Genomic DNA, 16,755 nt, shown 5'->3' with positions numbered 1-16,755 from the left:
AATCAAGGACTTAAAATCTTTCTAGATGACTTGAGGTACCACTGCTGTTTATATGAGTTTGGGATAGAATAAAAAACACCGACAACTTTTCTTTGTTCCATTCCACGATGATAAGATTCGCCATCGAAGTGGTGGACTTCAAAGAAAAAACCCTGCAATTGAAACAAATGCTGATGATGACCTATCATCAAATATGATAAATGAATATGCGGGTTGTATTGCAGTTGATGATAATTTAGGATTAAGATTATTCACTGGCGGATTTTTCACCGATAAGGTATCGTGTTTTCATGCAGAAAGAGCAAAGATTGCATGCTATAGCTACACGCAGCTGCCACTAAGTAGCATTTTTTTAGATGTTAATAAACGCAGTTATTGGGGTTGGATTTTGCAACACAAGATTTTTTTTTTGCACAATAAGTTTTTCGCTTGAGTCACCCTTATAACTATCTGCTAGTTCACTGACATTTGTATATAGCATGACTGCCACCTGGTGCATTTCTGTAGAGAGAATCAATAGATAGTACAATTCTCATTCGTTGGTATTTCCGTAATAAAAATATAAACTACATTATTAGAACATTTTAGTAGAACCAAATTAATGTAGAGGAAATAATTTCTGAAAATATTTCACATCCGTTTTTTCAGATCATTTTTTTATTGTTTTTACTTGCGCCACACAGGAGATTGTGGTTTACAATCATTTCCAATTGAATTGATATCACTAGGAAATAGCAACTGATTACCACATAAAATCTACATTTAAAAAAAGAATTACTCAATTAATGCTCTTTAGTTCTAATTTTCTTAACCGGACTACACATCGACTTAGGTTGAAGAATTAGCGCTGAGATCGATCCACGAGCCTGTCTTGAATGTAATCATCCCTATTCTAATCTCTCACAACTTTTTCTTAGTTTTCATACCACAGTTCCACGTTCATATTTCACTCTCAACCGATATGCGCAATTCATTAACTGTAAAAAGGATGTAAGGTTGTGAAGAAATGTTAAAATCGATTTAGATTTTGTCTAATTAGATCTGTCTTACCTTCAAAAGAAACAATGGTACACCATTGTTAAGAACCATTTTTGTTTTCTCTAAGATCGTTTCTGTTAGGACAATTTATTAGATTTCATGAAACAAGAAAATTTCCACATGATTTAACATTGTTTGCCATTGTTCTTATGCATTTTTTTACTAAATTTCAGTACATAAAATAATCGATCCAAAATTCAAGGACAAGGCTCGCAAAAGTGCAACAATTGATTCTCTTAAAAGATGTATTTCTCAAATTTCTTTGTTTGCTTTCAGAATTTTAAGTAAAATAAAGCCTTTGTTCGTATTTTCAGTAATTCCTAGCCTCGTTATTCTTATATAAATTTTCTTCTAATTGTTCTGACTATATAAGAAATTATTCTCAGCGATAATTTAAATTTTCGTCCGTACTCTTTTGTTTTTTAACAATATCTAGAATTAGCATTGTTTGAATGTTAACAATGAATTCGGTGTGCAGCAGCAAGAACGTGCTTATAAATTTATTAGCGATATACATACTTTTAAGTCATGGTTTTCTTAACCCTTTTCTTGTTTTGCTTTGTCACACCTCCTTCAGAATAAAAATTATTAAAATCCTACGCTTACGCTTAAATTATCTAAAGCAGGCCTGCCTTGGCAGTATAACGTTTAAAAGAGACTAAATAAAGACGTCTTTAAGACGTTTTGGTACCTACAGGAACGTCTCTAAAACGTCCTAAACACGTTGCAAAAAGGCGTCGTTTTTCCGTTTGTCAAAGATGTCTTTAGGCATTACACTTTTAGACGGGTCAGAGACGTCTCAGAGACGTCTCATCCGGCCTTTAAAAGACGTCTTAAAAACGTCTCGTGCTTACTGGGCAGCTACTAAAGGTGGCGTTATTGCAGACGATGATATCATATGTTACAATGATCATAAAAGCATCATTAGTAATATATCATGCATTCTAGACGGAAATTTCCCCAAGCATTATTTCCTATGACTTTAAAATGTCGAAACAGCAATATTAATTACAACAGAAGCAAATTAAAAATCTGCTAAAAACAATGGGAAATGATGGTGACATGCAATAATTAAAACACGTGTGTTCAGTACCTGCTTAAGGAACTAATTAATTTCTTAGTACTTGGGTACTTAACAACAGAAATACATAAATAAGGGGACCGAAACAGCAAATAATATCAACAATTTACCATTTGTTGAGTATAGATTTGCGAAAATGAAGTTTACATTATTATTGTTGTTGTGCATCGCAGTAACTGCAGGTATGTGTTTATTTTATTTTTTTGTAAAGTATAGAAAAAAGCGAAAGCCTGAAATAATAAATGACTATTTATGTGGTTTAAAAGGTATTGTAAAAGGTAAAATCTTTGGGATTTAGTAAGATTTAAAATTTCCATCATTGCAATATGTTTATATGTAATATATGAGTAATTATTGACCTTAAACTGCAGCCTTGTTTCAATTTTTTAGCATACAGCGCTCCAACGAATGAAGCATCGACAGGTATGTTTAAGTAGGTCACCTGCAAACCCAATTTTGTGCAAAATATCGACGCCACTATTATAATAATTTTTTTATTTTTTTAGAACCTGAAGCTCACTCCGTTGCAGGTATGTTTCATAAAATCTAATTTAATATTAAAATTTATTCTTAGGGCGATATTTAAGTGTTGACATAGGAAATCTATGTCATATACATGTTTTCCTCTATTTTTTATTCCGCTTAGATTCTGCACCAGACGCATTGCAAGAAAGTGAGAATGCTTTCAATGATGATGACGACTGCGACGATGATGACGAAGGCAGTGACACACAAAATGATGATGATTGCTATGATGATGATGAGTTAAATGATACCGATGTATCAAATGATGGGCGTCGTCGACGATGTTATCGTAAGAGAAAATGTGGACGAAAATACAGTGTACGTAAGGGATATGGTGGACGAAAAGGATATATTAGACGTAAAGGATATGCTGGACGTATAGGATATGGTGGACGCAAAGGATATGGCGGACATATAGGGCATGGTGGACGTAGAGGGTATGTTGGACGCAAAGGATATGTTGGACGCAAAGGTTATAGTGGACGCAAAGGATATGTTGGGCGCAAAGGATATGGTGGACGTAAAAGTTATGGAGGACGTAAAGGATATGGTGGACGTAAAGGATATGTTGGACGTAAAGGATATGGTGGGCGTAAAGGATATGTTGGACGCAAACGATATAGTGGACGTAAAGGACATGCTGGACGCAAAGGATATGGTGTACGTAAAGGATATGGTGGACGCAAACGATATAGTGGACGCAAAGTACATGCTGGACGCAAAGGATATGGTGGACGCAAGGGATATGGTGGGCAAAAAAGATATGGTGGACAAAGAGGATATGGTGGACGCAAAGGATATGGTGGACACAAAGGATACGGTGGACGAAAAGGTTATAGTGGATGAAATTACATAAAGTAGCATGTAATTTATTCTTTAATAAAACGACATCTCTTACGTAAAATTACTTGTAGTTCTAAATTGTGTTTCGGTTTTCCTTTATTTTATTTTATTATTATTTATTTTTTATTATTATTTTTATTTATTTATTATTATTTCATTTATTTAAAGTTGGTTTTACATAGTAAATGGTAAATACTAATTTACACCAACTAAAGTAAAAAGTAAATAAACAAAAAAAACACAAAGATATACCTAACATTAAAAATAAGAGACGAGAATAGCTGAATTATGTAGCCTACATGTGCAGAGATCTGAAAGATTAAGTGAGATAAGTTCCTTTTTGAAACTTTTGATGGAGAGAGAACTCTTCACTCTGTCAGGCAAAGAGTTCCATAACAAACAACTTCGAAACAAAAAAGATCTAGTACCAAAGCGTGTTGAACTTGTGGATGGTAAAAGTAGACTATTTTTGCTGCGCAAATTGTAACTGATACGTCTTATAGCGTAAAAAGACTGCATAAATGACGGATTTTTGTCTGTTAATGTTTTATAAATCTCTATGCAGATTATACGTAAATGCAGTTCGCGAATTTGCACACTGTTACAATTTACCAACAAGTCCTGATAACTGGAATGATAGTCTTTTGTTACAGCTCTCAATGCACGTTTGTGTGTTGAAATGATTAATTTATACTGCACAGCACTGCAATACATCCATATAATGGGACAATAGGTAAATATTGATAAAATATAAGAATTAAGCAATAACTTTGATTGTTCAAAACTAATGAATCGTCTCATTCTGTAAAGACATCTGACATTGCTATTTCCTTTTTTACATAGATTAGAGATGTGCTCATCAAAAGTGAGACATCTATCAATAGTAATGCCTAATAATTTTACAGATTCCAATGCGACTAGGAAGTTATTGTTCATTCTTAGCGATAAAGTATCACTGTGTGGAAAACCTAAAAACATCATCTGAAACTTTGCTGGATTAGCAACCAATTGGTTGTTTTCAAACCAGGCTAATACGTTATTTAAGTCATGCTGAAGGTCAGCAATGACTTCATTTAATTGAGATCCACAAGTGTAGATTGTATTATCATCAGCAAAGTTGCAAATATCAGTTTTTTCAATAAATAATAATAAGTCATCTATAAATATATTAAACAGAAGTGGACCGAGAATAGAACCATGTGGAACGCCGAAAACAATTGAGAGCCACTCACTAAAAGAACTGCAGATTTTGGTTCTTTGAAAACGTCCAGAGAGATAACTTTTCATAAGGTAAAGACTTTTTCTATCAAAACCATAAGCAGCCAATTTTGAGATTAAAAGGCCATGATCTATGGAATCAAATGCTTTTGACAAGTCCATTAAGACAGTTCCCACCACCCCAGACTTATCTAAGCACTGATGCCATTTACCAATTAGGCGAAATAGAGCATTGTGGGTGCTATATTTACTTCTAAAACCACATAATAATGATGAAAATAGTGGTTGAAAATAGCTAGAAATCTGATTAAATAGAAGCCGTTCCAAAATTTTAGAAAAACTATTTAAAATACTAATTGGTCGGTAATTTTCTTTCCGAGAATTGTCACCCTTTTTGAAAACGGGAATAACTTCAGATAGTTTCAGTACTGATGGAAATATACCGTCAGTGATGCAAGAATTTATGCAGTTTGTAAGTGGCAAGCAAATTTTGTCTGCAACTATCTGAATTATTCTCGTTGGAATTAGGCCACTGACTGCCTTTTTTGCATTTAGGCTCAGTATCACTTCCTCAGGATTAACAGGTAAAATGGAGAAGTTTCTCTTCGTTTTTGAACGGATCTTTAAAACACTAGGGTGATCAGCATAATGGAGAAGGATAGAATCAAGTTCATTTAGAGATACTGAAGAGGCCACTTTGGATTTCCAGGGTTTTAAATCAAGTTTCCTTATTAAATCTATGAAATATTTATTAAACATTGTCGCTACTTCACCTTCATCAGAGATGAATTCATTTTTAACATCATCTAACAAAGAAATCTTTTCACTACCGCGAGATTTGTTCGAAAAAAAAGGTTTACAAGAGCTCCAAAAGTCTTTGGAATTGGTCTCGTGGGAATGAAAATATGATCTCTTTGCTGCTCTGTTCATATTTACAATAATGTTTCTTTGTTTTTTATAAAGCTTTATATATTTAGAGTCACCTGATTTATTAGCTTTATTTTTGTAGTAAGAGCGTTTCATGATGGCCTTCCTTATATTTCTAGTGATGTGAGGCTTTGCTTCGAATCTTTGCCGGTGCATGTCTATTTAGAACGTCTGTGAAGACGTTGTGAAAAGCATTAAAATTAGATTGATCAATAACTTTTTCATGTTTTGAATTACCAAGTGGCTCTTTTAATTTTTGTAACTCAAAATCAATAATAGGTTTATGTAAATCCTTAGCAATAAAATCATTTACATTATTATGTCCAAGTGGTTTTGATGATTCCTCTGGGATTACATTTTCATACAATGGAATTTGTTTGATAAAATTAGCGTTTTCAACCTGTGAAGGCAAAACATGCTCGTCACGGAACAGTGATTTCTCAGAACTTGAAAGACTTAGAATGCGATTTATTAAGTTGTTTTTGTATCTAAGTTCCTCCTCAAGAAATTTTATTCTTTCACGATACGAAATAAACAACTCTTCTAAACAAAGCGATCCGTAAAAGTAAATTTGCTTTCCCATTTATTAGAGCGCTGCACTTTTACCTTCGTTTCGTCATACATTTTGTCGATAAATGCTTCGTCACTTTCTGACTTCTCTTCACTTCTTCTTGAGTCTTTTTCCAAGACAATGGGTATTTCCGACTGTTCCAATATATTTTCTTCATTAATACTTGACTTAATTAAACTTTAACTTTAACTCCTTTTTAAAATTTCAACTCTAATTAGTCCACCTTTTAATGCCAATAAATTTTATTAAGGCCATTATTATTTAAACCCACATTCACAACTGAAACTCAAGGTCGCAGACCCTTCGATGTCAATGTTCGTGCGATTATTGGTTTTCGGGAAATCGGTTGTGGTTATGCTTCAATGGAAAAATTTTCTTCTATCATGAATATGAATGTTTATCCAAACAAGCTTTTCACCACATGAACAAGCAAATATTTCAGGTATATAAAAGTACAGCTATGGAAAGTATGAAGAATGCAGCTTCTGATGTCAATGTTATTGATGTTGTCGATCAGATTCCGTGCACGCGTATCTCTGTTGATGGATCTTGGCAGAAGCGTGGTCATTCTTCATTACGTGGTGTTGTAACAGCCATATCAACAGATAAATGTATAGATGTCGAGGTTAATTCTAAGCACTGTTATGGCTGCAAAATGTGGGAATCAAAAAAAGGTACAGCTGAATACCAAAAGTGGCAACTTGATCATGACTGTCAAACAAATCATAAAAAATCTTCAGGATCGATCGAGTCTGCCGGCGCTGTGGATATTTTTAATTGGTCCCTCGATATGTATGGTTTGATGTACAAAGAATACCTTGGAGATGGAGATACAAGTTCCTTTAATGATGTAGTCAAAGTTGATCCATATAAAAATCATAACGTAACACCCATAAAATTGGAATGTATTGGCCATGACCAAAAACGTCTAGAGACACGGTTGCGCAACCTTGTGAAATCACACAAAGGTACAAAAACACCACTTGCAGGAAAAAGAAAACTCACCAACAAGTGTATTGATTCCATGCAAAACTACTATGGTTTAGCCATAAGAAACAACATTGGCAACTTGCACGCAATGAAAATAGCAATATATGCCATTTTATTTCACTTTACCGACATGAAAGATCCATATGATAGCCACAAATTTTGTCCCAGGGATACCAACAGCTGGTGCTAATATTGGTCTAAGGGTGACAAGTGTTACAAATCCCCAAATAAGATACCAATGTGGATCAAAACTGTTTTTCAGCCTGTCTTCCAAGATTTAATGGCTGACAATCTTCTCGAGAAATGTATGCATGGTCAAACACAGAATGCAAATGAAGCTTTGAATGCAATTATCTGGTCTCGAGTACCAAAAAAGACATTTGTCAGCAGAGAAATTATCGAATTAGGTACCTACTCAGCAGTTATTCATATTAATGATGGTAGAGAAGGAATACTTCGTGTCTTAAGACGTTTTGGATTGATCGGTACAATTTCTCACAAGTCTTCAAAAAAGTTGGATATTCCTCGCATTGAAAACATGAGCAGAAAGTCAACGGATGCCGTGAAAAAGAGAAGAAAGAGGATGAGAGTAAAACAAAAAGGATACATTGACTCACAAAAAGAAAAGGAATCCGTAGACTCTTATTCTGCTGGAAATTACTGAGTTTATTTAACAAAATTTTGATATTTCTGATGTGTTGGTTTTATTCTTTAATTTCTAGGTTTCGTTTTTTTCGCCGACACCGCTAAAACTTAAAACGCAATAACTTTGTTTAAGAAAAAGGTTTTGCTTTCAAACTTTTAGCAGTATAATGGTTCATTTAACCCCTTTGATTTTGTATGAAGTGTCAGTTTTTATCAGAAAATGTGCAATATGTTTTCCTATTTTCATCAATTAATTGGAAATTTATGATATAATAGTCAACCGAGCCTTATTCCCCCACAATTCATTTATGTGAAAAATTAAGGGGTCAAATGATTTAGGTCGTTATAATAAATAGGTGTGCCGAGTGTCATGTGGTTTACTCATAGTTAACTTTAATTATGGTGTCACAAAATTTGTAATTACATGATTGTTTCTTACAGTTTTTCCGCCATTATGGATTTTCTAGAAGAGGTAAAAAAATGCCTTATTTTATCTTCCCAGCCATTTAAACCAATAAAGAAGTCACTTCAACTTTTCAATATTGAAAATACTTTTTTTATATGACTACCACCTTACACGTTAGGTTCAGCCTAACTGCTGTGTTTGGTTACAGATTTTTCGAGTGTAAAATGTCAGATTAACACGTATGAAATCTTAAGACAAAAAACACAAGATAACATGACTGTTTTTTGTCTTGTTTTGTAATGCAAATATATCAGGCAACAACGATAATTTTTAAAAGAGTAACCGTAAAACGTAGATAATAAATGTTATAGCAAAAATAATATTTTTGTCAAGAATTGGCGGATTTGAATTTCGCTAAACGTTCTTTGCTAAACGTGTACCCATTATGGTTGTCCATTGATACTTTGTTTTTGAGAAGAGATGTTTTTGTTTAACAAAAAATCTTTTAAATATTTTATGTTATATTTATTTTATATTCATTCAACAAAAATCGTTGAAGACAATGTTCAATTTAAAAATGCGTATTTCTAAACTTAAGCGTATGTTAGTCGAGTTATATAGTTCATAATAAAAGATTGATGAGGCGCATAAATTGATTGAGATCAACAATGCTGCGTTTTTTGACTCAAAAAAAGCGACGGCTGATCGACCAGATGCTAAAAACAAATTATGTGTTTCTTAAGAAACCTATAACTTATCCATGGTTACTGTAAAGTTAAAATACCTGACAATATTATTGTAATCAAGGTGTAAACATGGAAAAAACAAAAATATTATTTCACCATTTCTAGCAGCTTTCTTTCTTCTGTTTAATGACTGTATTAATTTTTGGTAAAATTTATCGCAGAAATGCTGACATCAACATAAATGTGAAATTGAGGCAATTTTTCGGCACTCAGCGGACAACAAATGCCTACCGTATTTACTAAAAAGAGCGCCCGGGGCGCTCAATTTATTTTGGGTTTTCAAAAGGGGGCACTTATTCGAGGAGGTGCTCTTTCGAGGGAGGCGCTCGTTAAATAAATCAAGAAGACATCCAAATAATTTTAACTTGTTTCTTTAATAAAACAATAAGAACAGTGATAAGGTAAAATAACAGAAGAATAATTATAATTATTTTTTAAACTTCAATGTCTTCCTTTTTATCACAAAGAAAAATAGTTAATAATTCCTTGACACTTGTTAATAGAATAATTTGATGAAGTTTAAATGGGTGAGGTGACGCTTTAAACACCAACAACATTTTTTGCCATCTTTTAAAAGAACAAGCAAAAAATAGATACATTGTCAGAAAGAGCAACTTGACGAGGATTAAAGCAGGATACATAAAAAGTATTTTAAAGATTTTTTTGTAATGGCTAGGCTTACTAAATTAAAATTTCAGATGCGCTATAAAATACAATTCAGCAATGTTATTAGAGCGCATCACCTATACAAGGATGACTGGAGACCAAAGGATGGAGAGAAACTTAAAGCGAAGAAGAACACGTGAAGAGACGGTTGCAAATGACAAGTACGCTATAGGACTGTACAAAGCTTGTGGGACACATTCCCATTGAAATTTTAAGTTAGATATACCACTTTTTGAATGAATCAACTGAGAATCGTATTAAAGGAATGGTTGTTGGAATAAGAATGCGAGAGGTTGGTCTGGTTTGTTCCAGCAGAATATACAGCATTAACTACAGACAAAATGACAGCAGGAATACTTCTATCAGAATTAAAGAAGGGGAAAGAAAAATACAAACATGAGATTTTAAATACACCCATGTTGTAAAAAACCATTATTGCAAAGGAAAATAGCACTACAAGCTAAATTAGCTAATAATAAAGATTTTTTATCTATTTCCCAAATGAGCGCCCCCTTTAAATACGGCTCCCTTGAATGAGCGCCCTTTTGAGAAAATAAAGGGCGGGACGCTCATTGAAGGAAGGCGCTTATTAAATATTTCACATTAAAAGGGGGGCGCTCTTTCCAGCATAGGCGCTCTTCTGAGTAAATATGGTATAATGAACAAAGCTATTTATGAACATTATTACGTAATTATTTTATCCCAAGTTTTTGCAAAGAACAAAAAACGAAATTTTAAAAGCAAAAAAGTCGGTCTTTCTTTTAGTAACATTTTTATGGTCATGTTGGCAAAATAGTTTATCTTAGTTTGAAAAGTGTAAAAATGAACTATAATTTGTATGTTACATTACCATTTTATGCTCAAATTTTCCAACTATGTCTTTTGCTCGATCAATGACTTTCCAAAAAGATTGTTAATTATTGCCTGTGCGTGCGTAGTAATCTAAAAACGACGATTAAAAACCCCAAAATCCGGGCGGGAAAAATAATCGGATATTTTTTACGATGTAAGGAAAAAGCTTGGACTAACAAATAGTGACAAATTTGGACTTGGACAATCTAAAGATGTAGAATGCTAGACAAGGTATTGTGTGTCCAAATATTATTCCGTCCAAATAAATATTAAAAACCTAACAAGACCTGAAAACGAGGTTGATGATGCACGAAAAGCAAATTTGAACAGTACTGCGTTCCTTACCACCACTTACTTCAAAAGATATAACATTCTATATTGATAGCCATATCAAATACCAAATAAAACAATTTTCCAAAAAATGGGCAATAAATAATTTGAGAGACGAATCACTGATTAACATTCGGGCAAAATTCCGAAATTTTATCCCGTTAAAATTTTATCGTTTACTTTCAACGTTTTCAAAAGTAGCTAACAAAATGTTTTTTTATAAAAAAACATGAATTGTGCTGAGCCTGCTTCCTCAAAAATGAAGTCTGAAAATCATTTCATCTTAAATAGGCAGTTAACTCCAGGTTATATATCTTTTCATATATAAGAAGTTTTTTCAGACCTACCTTAAATTCACACATCTTATTTTCCTAATAAACACGATAATTTCGTCCAATATAACCTTTTCATCCACCATAACCTTTTCGTCCAACATATTCTTTGCGTCCACCATATCCTTTGCGTCCACCATATCCTTTGCGTCCACCATATATTTTACGTCATTACATTAAGTAATTTATAAAACTATTACGTAGCCAGGATAAATCCATTGGTTCGCCCGTCCCTTGTTATTCCACTTAGCCCTTTTGCTTTTTCGTGTCTCCGTAACACGACTAAAAAATTGCAGAAGAACAAATGTGCATTAACCTGTGCAAAATCAATCGCCGTTATGCATATTCGTGACAACACATTCCCGCCATACGTACATAGTCTAGACAACGCTATTTCGTGCATCTATCATGAAAGGTGACTCCTATGATTAAGGATATCCATTACCTCTTTGTTTACATTACAAAAAAGGTATCTGAACCAGAAAACACGTCATACGGCCACGGTACCGAACAGGATCTCATGTTTTTAGCCACCGATCGTGGCTTAAGGGTTATTTTAAGTAGCAAAATAAGATTAATGACAAAGCTGGAGTTTTAGTATTTTTTTCTGTCAAAACAACAGATATGGAAAAAAATATTTTAAATCTTAGAATTGTTTTTTGTAACTTTGCAAAACTTACAAATTCGTAATGTGCTAACCGAGTCTAAAGTTAGATTGAATGCTTGGAACATAAAAATAGGCAACCTCGTTCCAGGGCAATTTTTCGCTTTTTTGATATCCGAGACGGCGCGAAGAAATGACCCTGGGCCAGGCTGGTTAAAATCAGCACGATTCGTGCTGATTTTTAATTTATGCAAATTTTGGTCATTTTGTTAAGAATTGCATGCGGACCGCCGAGAACACCGTATTGCTATAATTTATGCAAAACAATCTTGGATCGAAATCAAGGATAGAGTTTTATTTTTAATCAGAAACAAGTTAGCTAAAGTGTTTTGAGTTTTTGCTTCAAGAAAACATGATTGCAGTGTTGCCTTCGCTTTTTTTGGCTACGAACAAATTTTAATAATATATTTATTTTAAAGATTTCAGCCATCTATGCTAGCTAGCTAGCAAAGGTCCAAGACGTACTTTTGTAGCTACAATGGTTGTGCAAACCAAGGTGGCTAACTATACACTTTTTTAATTATGATTTTAAGATATCTTTATTTCATATTATAGTTAAAAGTGAAAGTACTTTTAGCTAGCTACCAAGCCACAGAATTCTCAGAGTGTTTTGTGATTAGAATTACTGAAGATGCCAATTATTATTTTATTATTGAAATTATTTACCCAAGATAGCCTCTTCAGTTCCTGTTGGTACTGCTATCAACAAAGGTCCTGCGAAGGAAGTCCTAGCACATTTAAAGCCATTTGAGCTACGAAAGTTGTGCAAGCACAGCAATCACTCAACTAGACAACCGCCTAACAAGTGTTAACTCAATATCTTTCTTTTTCATCCTTTTTTATCATATTACAGCTTCGGTTTTCACGAAACGGGTCCCTGGAAACTCATTGACAACTAAATGGCCACTATGGTCAAACCAATTGACCTTTTTCAATAAATTTATGTTTGTTGCTTTACTAAGAGATTAAAGTCATAAAACATAGGATGTTGCATTTCATGCAGTCAGAGAAAATTGTTATTTAATCTGTAAAATCGATTGTTATTTAATCTGTAACCGATTTAATTAAGCGTATTACTATTTAGTTAATTAAATGGTATGAACTTCTTAATCCAGTTTGTTAATCTTTTTCAACCAAATCAACAGCATATGATTTTATTTTTTTGTTTATGTGTTCTGCACCAAAAGAATATTAGAGTGTAAAAGAAGGTATGTTCGGGAGAAATAGGATTTTTTATGTATACCTGTATATACCTTGTGTTGTATTTAAGCTAGCTAGATAGCTGCTAAGCATGTTTTCAAGGAATCCTTCATTGTCCTAGCAATCTCCTCAACTGCACTGCAAAAAAAAAAAACAGAACCTTACTTTCACAACCTCTGAGTACAACTAAAAGCTATTTAATTTTGTTTGCACGTTAAAGACAATTAATTCTGATATATATCACAACCAAATCTCGGTATAGGTTACGGGAAATAGCAAAGCATGGTTTTCCTTTGTTACGTGGTGTCATTCGTAAAGAGTGAGCCAATGACATAAGTTTTTAGGACTTACGTACAGGGCACTTTGGTTACACTCATAAGCGCAAGAAATGAACACATAAAATTTAGTACTTATTACAAAAATACCAATGGGTTTGTTTACAAAAGAGAACAACCTCGATGTTGTTTGATGTTGTTCTTACAGGTAGCTTAGCTACTATAGTTACATTTAGGATTAAACTAGCATTTATTACTTAATACTCAGTAAAATAGGTCAAGTTTGAATATTAAACTTTTTCGCTATAGCTAGCTAGACTAAGCATGAAAGGACAAGGCTGAGCTTTTTAGCTGGGTTAAAAGTCAAAACTTAAAGAGGAAAATTACACATATTTGAGAACACCTGCAGGAAAATGCATTGTTCATCAATTACCCCATATGGCTAATATGGAAGATTTCTTCATAAAAAGCATCAGAAACTTTTTTCATGTGGATTACTTTTACATTAACAAAAATTAAAAATTTGAATATAAACTTGCGATTTTGTCATTCATTAGTTTTCAAATTTCTCGCTAGAAATTTTTAAGGTGTAAAACCCATGTCTCACAGTAACTTTTTCGTTCTTATCCTAATGTTAATACATAAGCTATGCAAGAACTTTTGCAGGAAAATAAAAACACATCAAGAGAAAAAGTTTGTTACTAAAATATTATAAATAATTTCAAACCGATTAGTCCCTGCAGTAATTTTGGTGTCAGCGGTATGAAAAACTATGCTAAAACTATAATAAGTAAAAGTCCTATTACTTCAGTAAAAATTGAAATAATGACTTGAAACTTAGTATTACATGTTTTTAGACTAGTTTGACGAAATAAACCCAAAATTTTTTTTACTACTATCATAGTTTCTGAGTTCTTAATTTTAGCCATTTTTGGAGACACCGATAAACTTTTTTTGACAGCATACCAATTTTGACAAGCCATGTGTACAGAAAACATTCTAAGTGATTCTCAGGCTTAAAAATAATTCAAACAGATAAAATGTGTCCCACGTTTGTCCTAAATACCTTACCCAGCTCAGAGAATGTGGGAATGTGTTTCTAAAGCACAGTGCTAAATACATAATCTAAATTTTATGCCGTATAAATACAAAGTGGTTAGAAAGTTATTTTTTTGTCCACCTGGATCTGCAACACGTTTACTTTGCACTAATCGCCTAGTCTGGTGCCACTCACAATTAATTTTTGAATATCCACAGGAACTTTTTATGCAAAATAAAAAATGCTAAACAACTGTATTTGCTTTGCAGAAGTAACAATAGGCTTATCTTTATCATAAGTCCTGTGAATGTTGGTTTATGAAAAAGATATTCTTAATGCTATAAGCGCTCCACTGGATTTGTAACACATTATACTAAGTGTCGTCCATGTGAAACAGTTTACGCTTTACTAAGTCTTAACCTGAAGACTTTAGGTCTTCCCAATTCAAGCGAATATTACTTCTGGCTATACTTTCCCAAATTTAGTTATTTCATAAAAGAAAACTGAAAATCTACAAAATTATTTATACATGCAGAAATTTATTTATGAAATATAGGTTTCAGTTTGTCGTGGAAACATGTTTACCAACATGCAATGTCTTGCATACCTAACTAGCTATATATATACTCAAGTCTTGAATGTTCGTCTATGGGAGGTCCAAATAACTACCTAGCTATTTTTATTTAAAATGACAGAATGCCTTGAAAAATCTTTTGTGCAGCTAGCTATATTAAAGTAATATATTTAGCTCTTGTACTTTATCACTTAATTATTTAATAACAAATGTGCCCTGGAGTGCTGGCATGGAACTGGCTAGGTAGCTTAAAATCACAAAATAAATATTATCCAGATGTGACCATCCCTCATCATCAGACATCGGAAAGGCGTTTTTGTGCTTTACTTCTCATTGTGGGGTACCTCAAATTCTTGTAAATCCATTAAAAAAAATTACTTAAGAATTCCTCTTCCTTCCCTTGTACTATTCAAGGCATTTCTTTGCATGTCTTTAGTTTCAAGCCACGATCCCTGAGCTTCCAACCCCGTCTCAGTCACAAGTTTCAGCGCTAGCCAAAATGACGGACAACGTCAAGGAACTCTGGGTAATTTAAAAAAAATGTGGTTCTGCTTTATGATTTTCAGATATTTGCTGCTAATATCAGCATATTTTGGCCCTCGGGTGCCACACCTCCGTACATATAGGAGTTAATTATCCTTAAGCTATTTTAACAATGCCAAATATTTTATTTTTCACAAAAATAAATTCAGTCCAGAAGAACAAACATTCCAGCGTCCCTTCTGCACATAAACTTAGCCGCCATTATTGTTTTTCTGTTATTATTCAATTTTTTACGCATAAATTAATTTATCTTCATAATTAACGGAAACTTGAGAAACCAATCAGATCTCAGAACTGACCCGTGTGGCCCAGGGTCATTTCTTCTCGCCGTCCGAGATTGTCAGAAAGAGAAAAATGGCCTTGGGGACGAGGTTGAAAAATAGGTTGTTCTACTTACAAAAATAACTACTTTCGTTGTTTAATGATAGAGTGATTACTAATAACTCTGGCAAGAATTTACTTACGATAGAGCAATTTTGAGTTGATGAAAAACAGGATGAAAACTACCAGAATGCAAAACTAAATAATTATTACTATACATTTCACAAAATTAATGATAAAAATTTTGTTGTCCGTTGATTTCGATCATGGACTTCATACGTTTTTCTAAGGAAATCAAACGTTAACCAATTATAAAAATAAATAAATAAAAATAATAAACGAGAAAGAAATATGTTATTGTAACTTACGATGTCTGAAAAACAAAACACTGCCATTGTTTTCCTTTCATGGTAAAACTTTAAAATTTTTAAAGATTTGTTTACATTAGCTTTTTGTTTGCAAAGTTTTTTTTGGCGCCAAAAAGTTTGACCTTACTCAGCGCATGCGCGTATAATAGGGAGTTGCGTAGAGGCTATTCCTTCGTATAGATCGTGCAAACAGCGGAGTAAAACTACCCACTGGAGGAATAGCTCATATGAACCAAATAAACAAATTCACTGCTAATAATTCCGTTTTTCCATGATAATATATCATAATACTTCTTGCCTATACGTGATTTTTACCCCCCGGATTCTGTTTTATAAGATTATAAATATACAAGGTCATATATAAGTTTAGGTTTAAAAAATTATAAAAGACAACTTTCACTTTCTTGAACAACAGTGATTTTTAGCATAGAAACGTTTTAAAGCTATAAGGTAAGGACGATGTTTTTTGTTGCGATAACTAAATGACGTTTTCAGATAACCAGGGGTTCTTATCAACCTTGACTTAGAAAATCTGGGCATGTCAGTAATTTTACAAACAAAAAAACCGAGATTTAAACATAATAAGGTACTGACAGAATTT

At 33.2% G+C, this 16,755-nt stretch overlaps 1 protein-coding gene across 1 annotated transcript; it reads left to right on the top strand.

Moving 5' to 3' along the window:
• Window positions 1-1,796: 1,796 nt before the first annotated feature.
• Window positions 1,797-3,680, top strand: LOC130629994 (heterogeneous nuclear ribonucleoprotein A2 homolog 2-like). The gene is made up of 5 exons (XM_057443391.1): window positions 1,797-1,965; window positions 2,293-2,397; window positions 2,510-2,542; window positions 2,626-2,649; window positions 2,694-3,680. Exons 1-5 carry the CDS (start codon window positions 1,797-1,799, stop codon window positions 3,488-3,490), a joined length of 1,128 nt encoding a protein of 375 aa, XP_057299374.1. The 3' UTR covers window positions 3,491-3,680.
• Window positions 3,681-16,755: the final 13,075 nt, after the last annotated feature.

This window comes from Hydractinia symbiolongicarpus, chromosome 2 (genome assembly GCF_029227915.1).
Source record: "Hydractinia symbiolongicarpus strain clone_291-10 chromosome 2, HSymV2.1, whole genome shotgun sequence".
NCBI lineage: Eukaryota > Metazoa > Cnidaria > Hydrozoa > Anthoathecata > Hydractiniidae > Hydractinia > Hydractinia symbiolongicarpus.
Note: the sequence above shows the minus strand (reverse complement) of the source record. Positions and strands in the feature narration are given on the sequence as shown.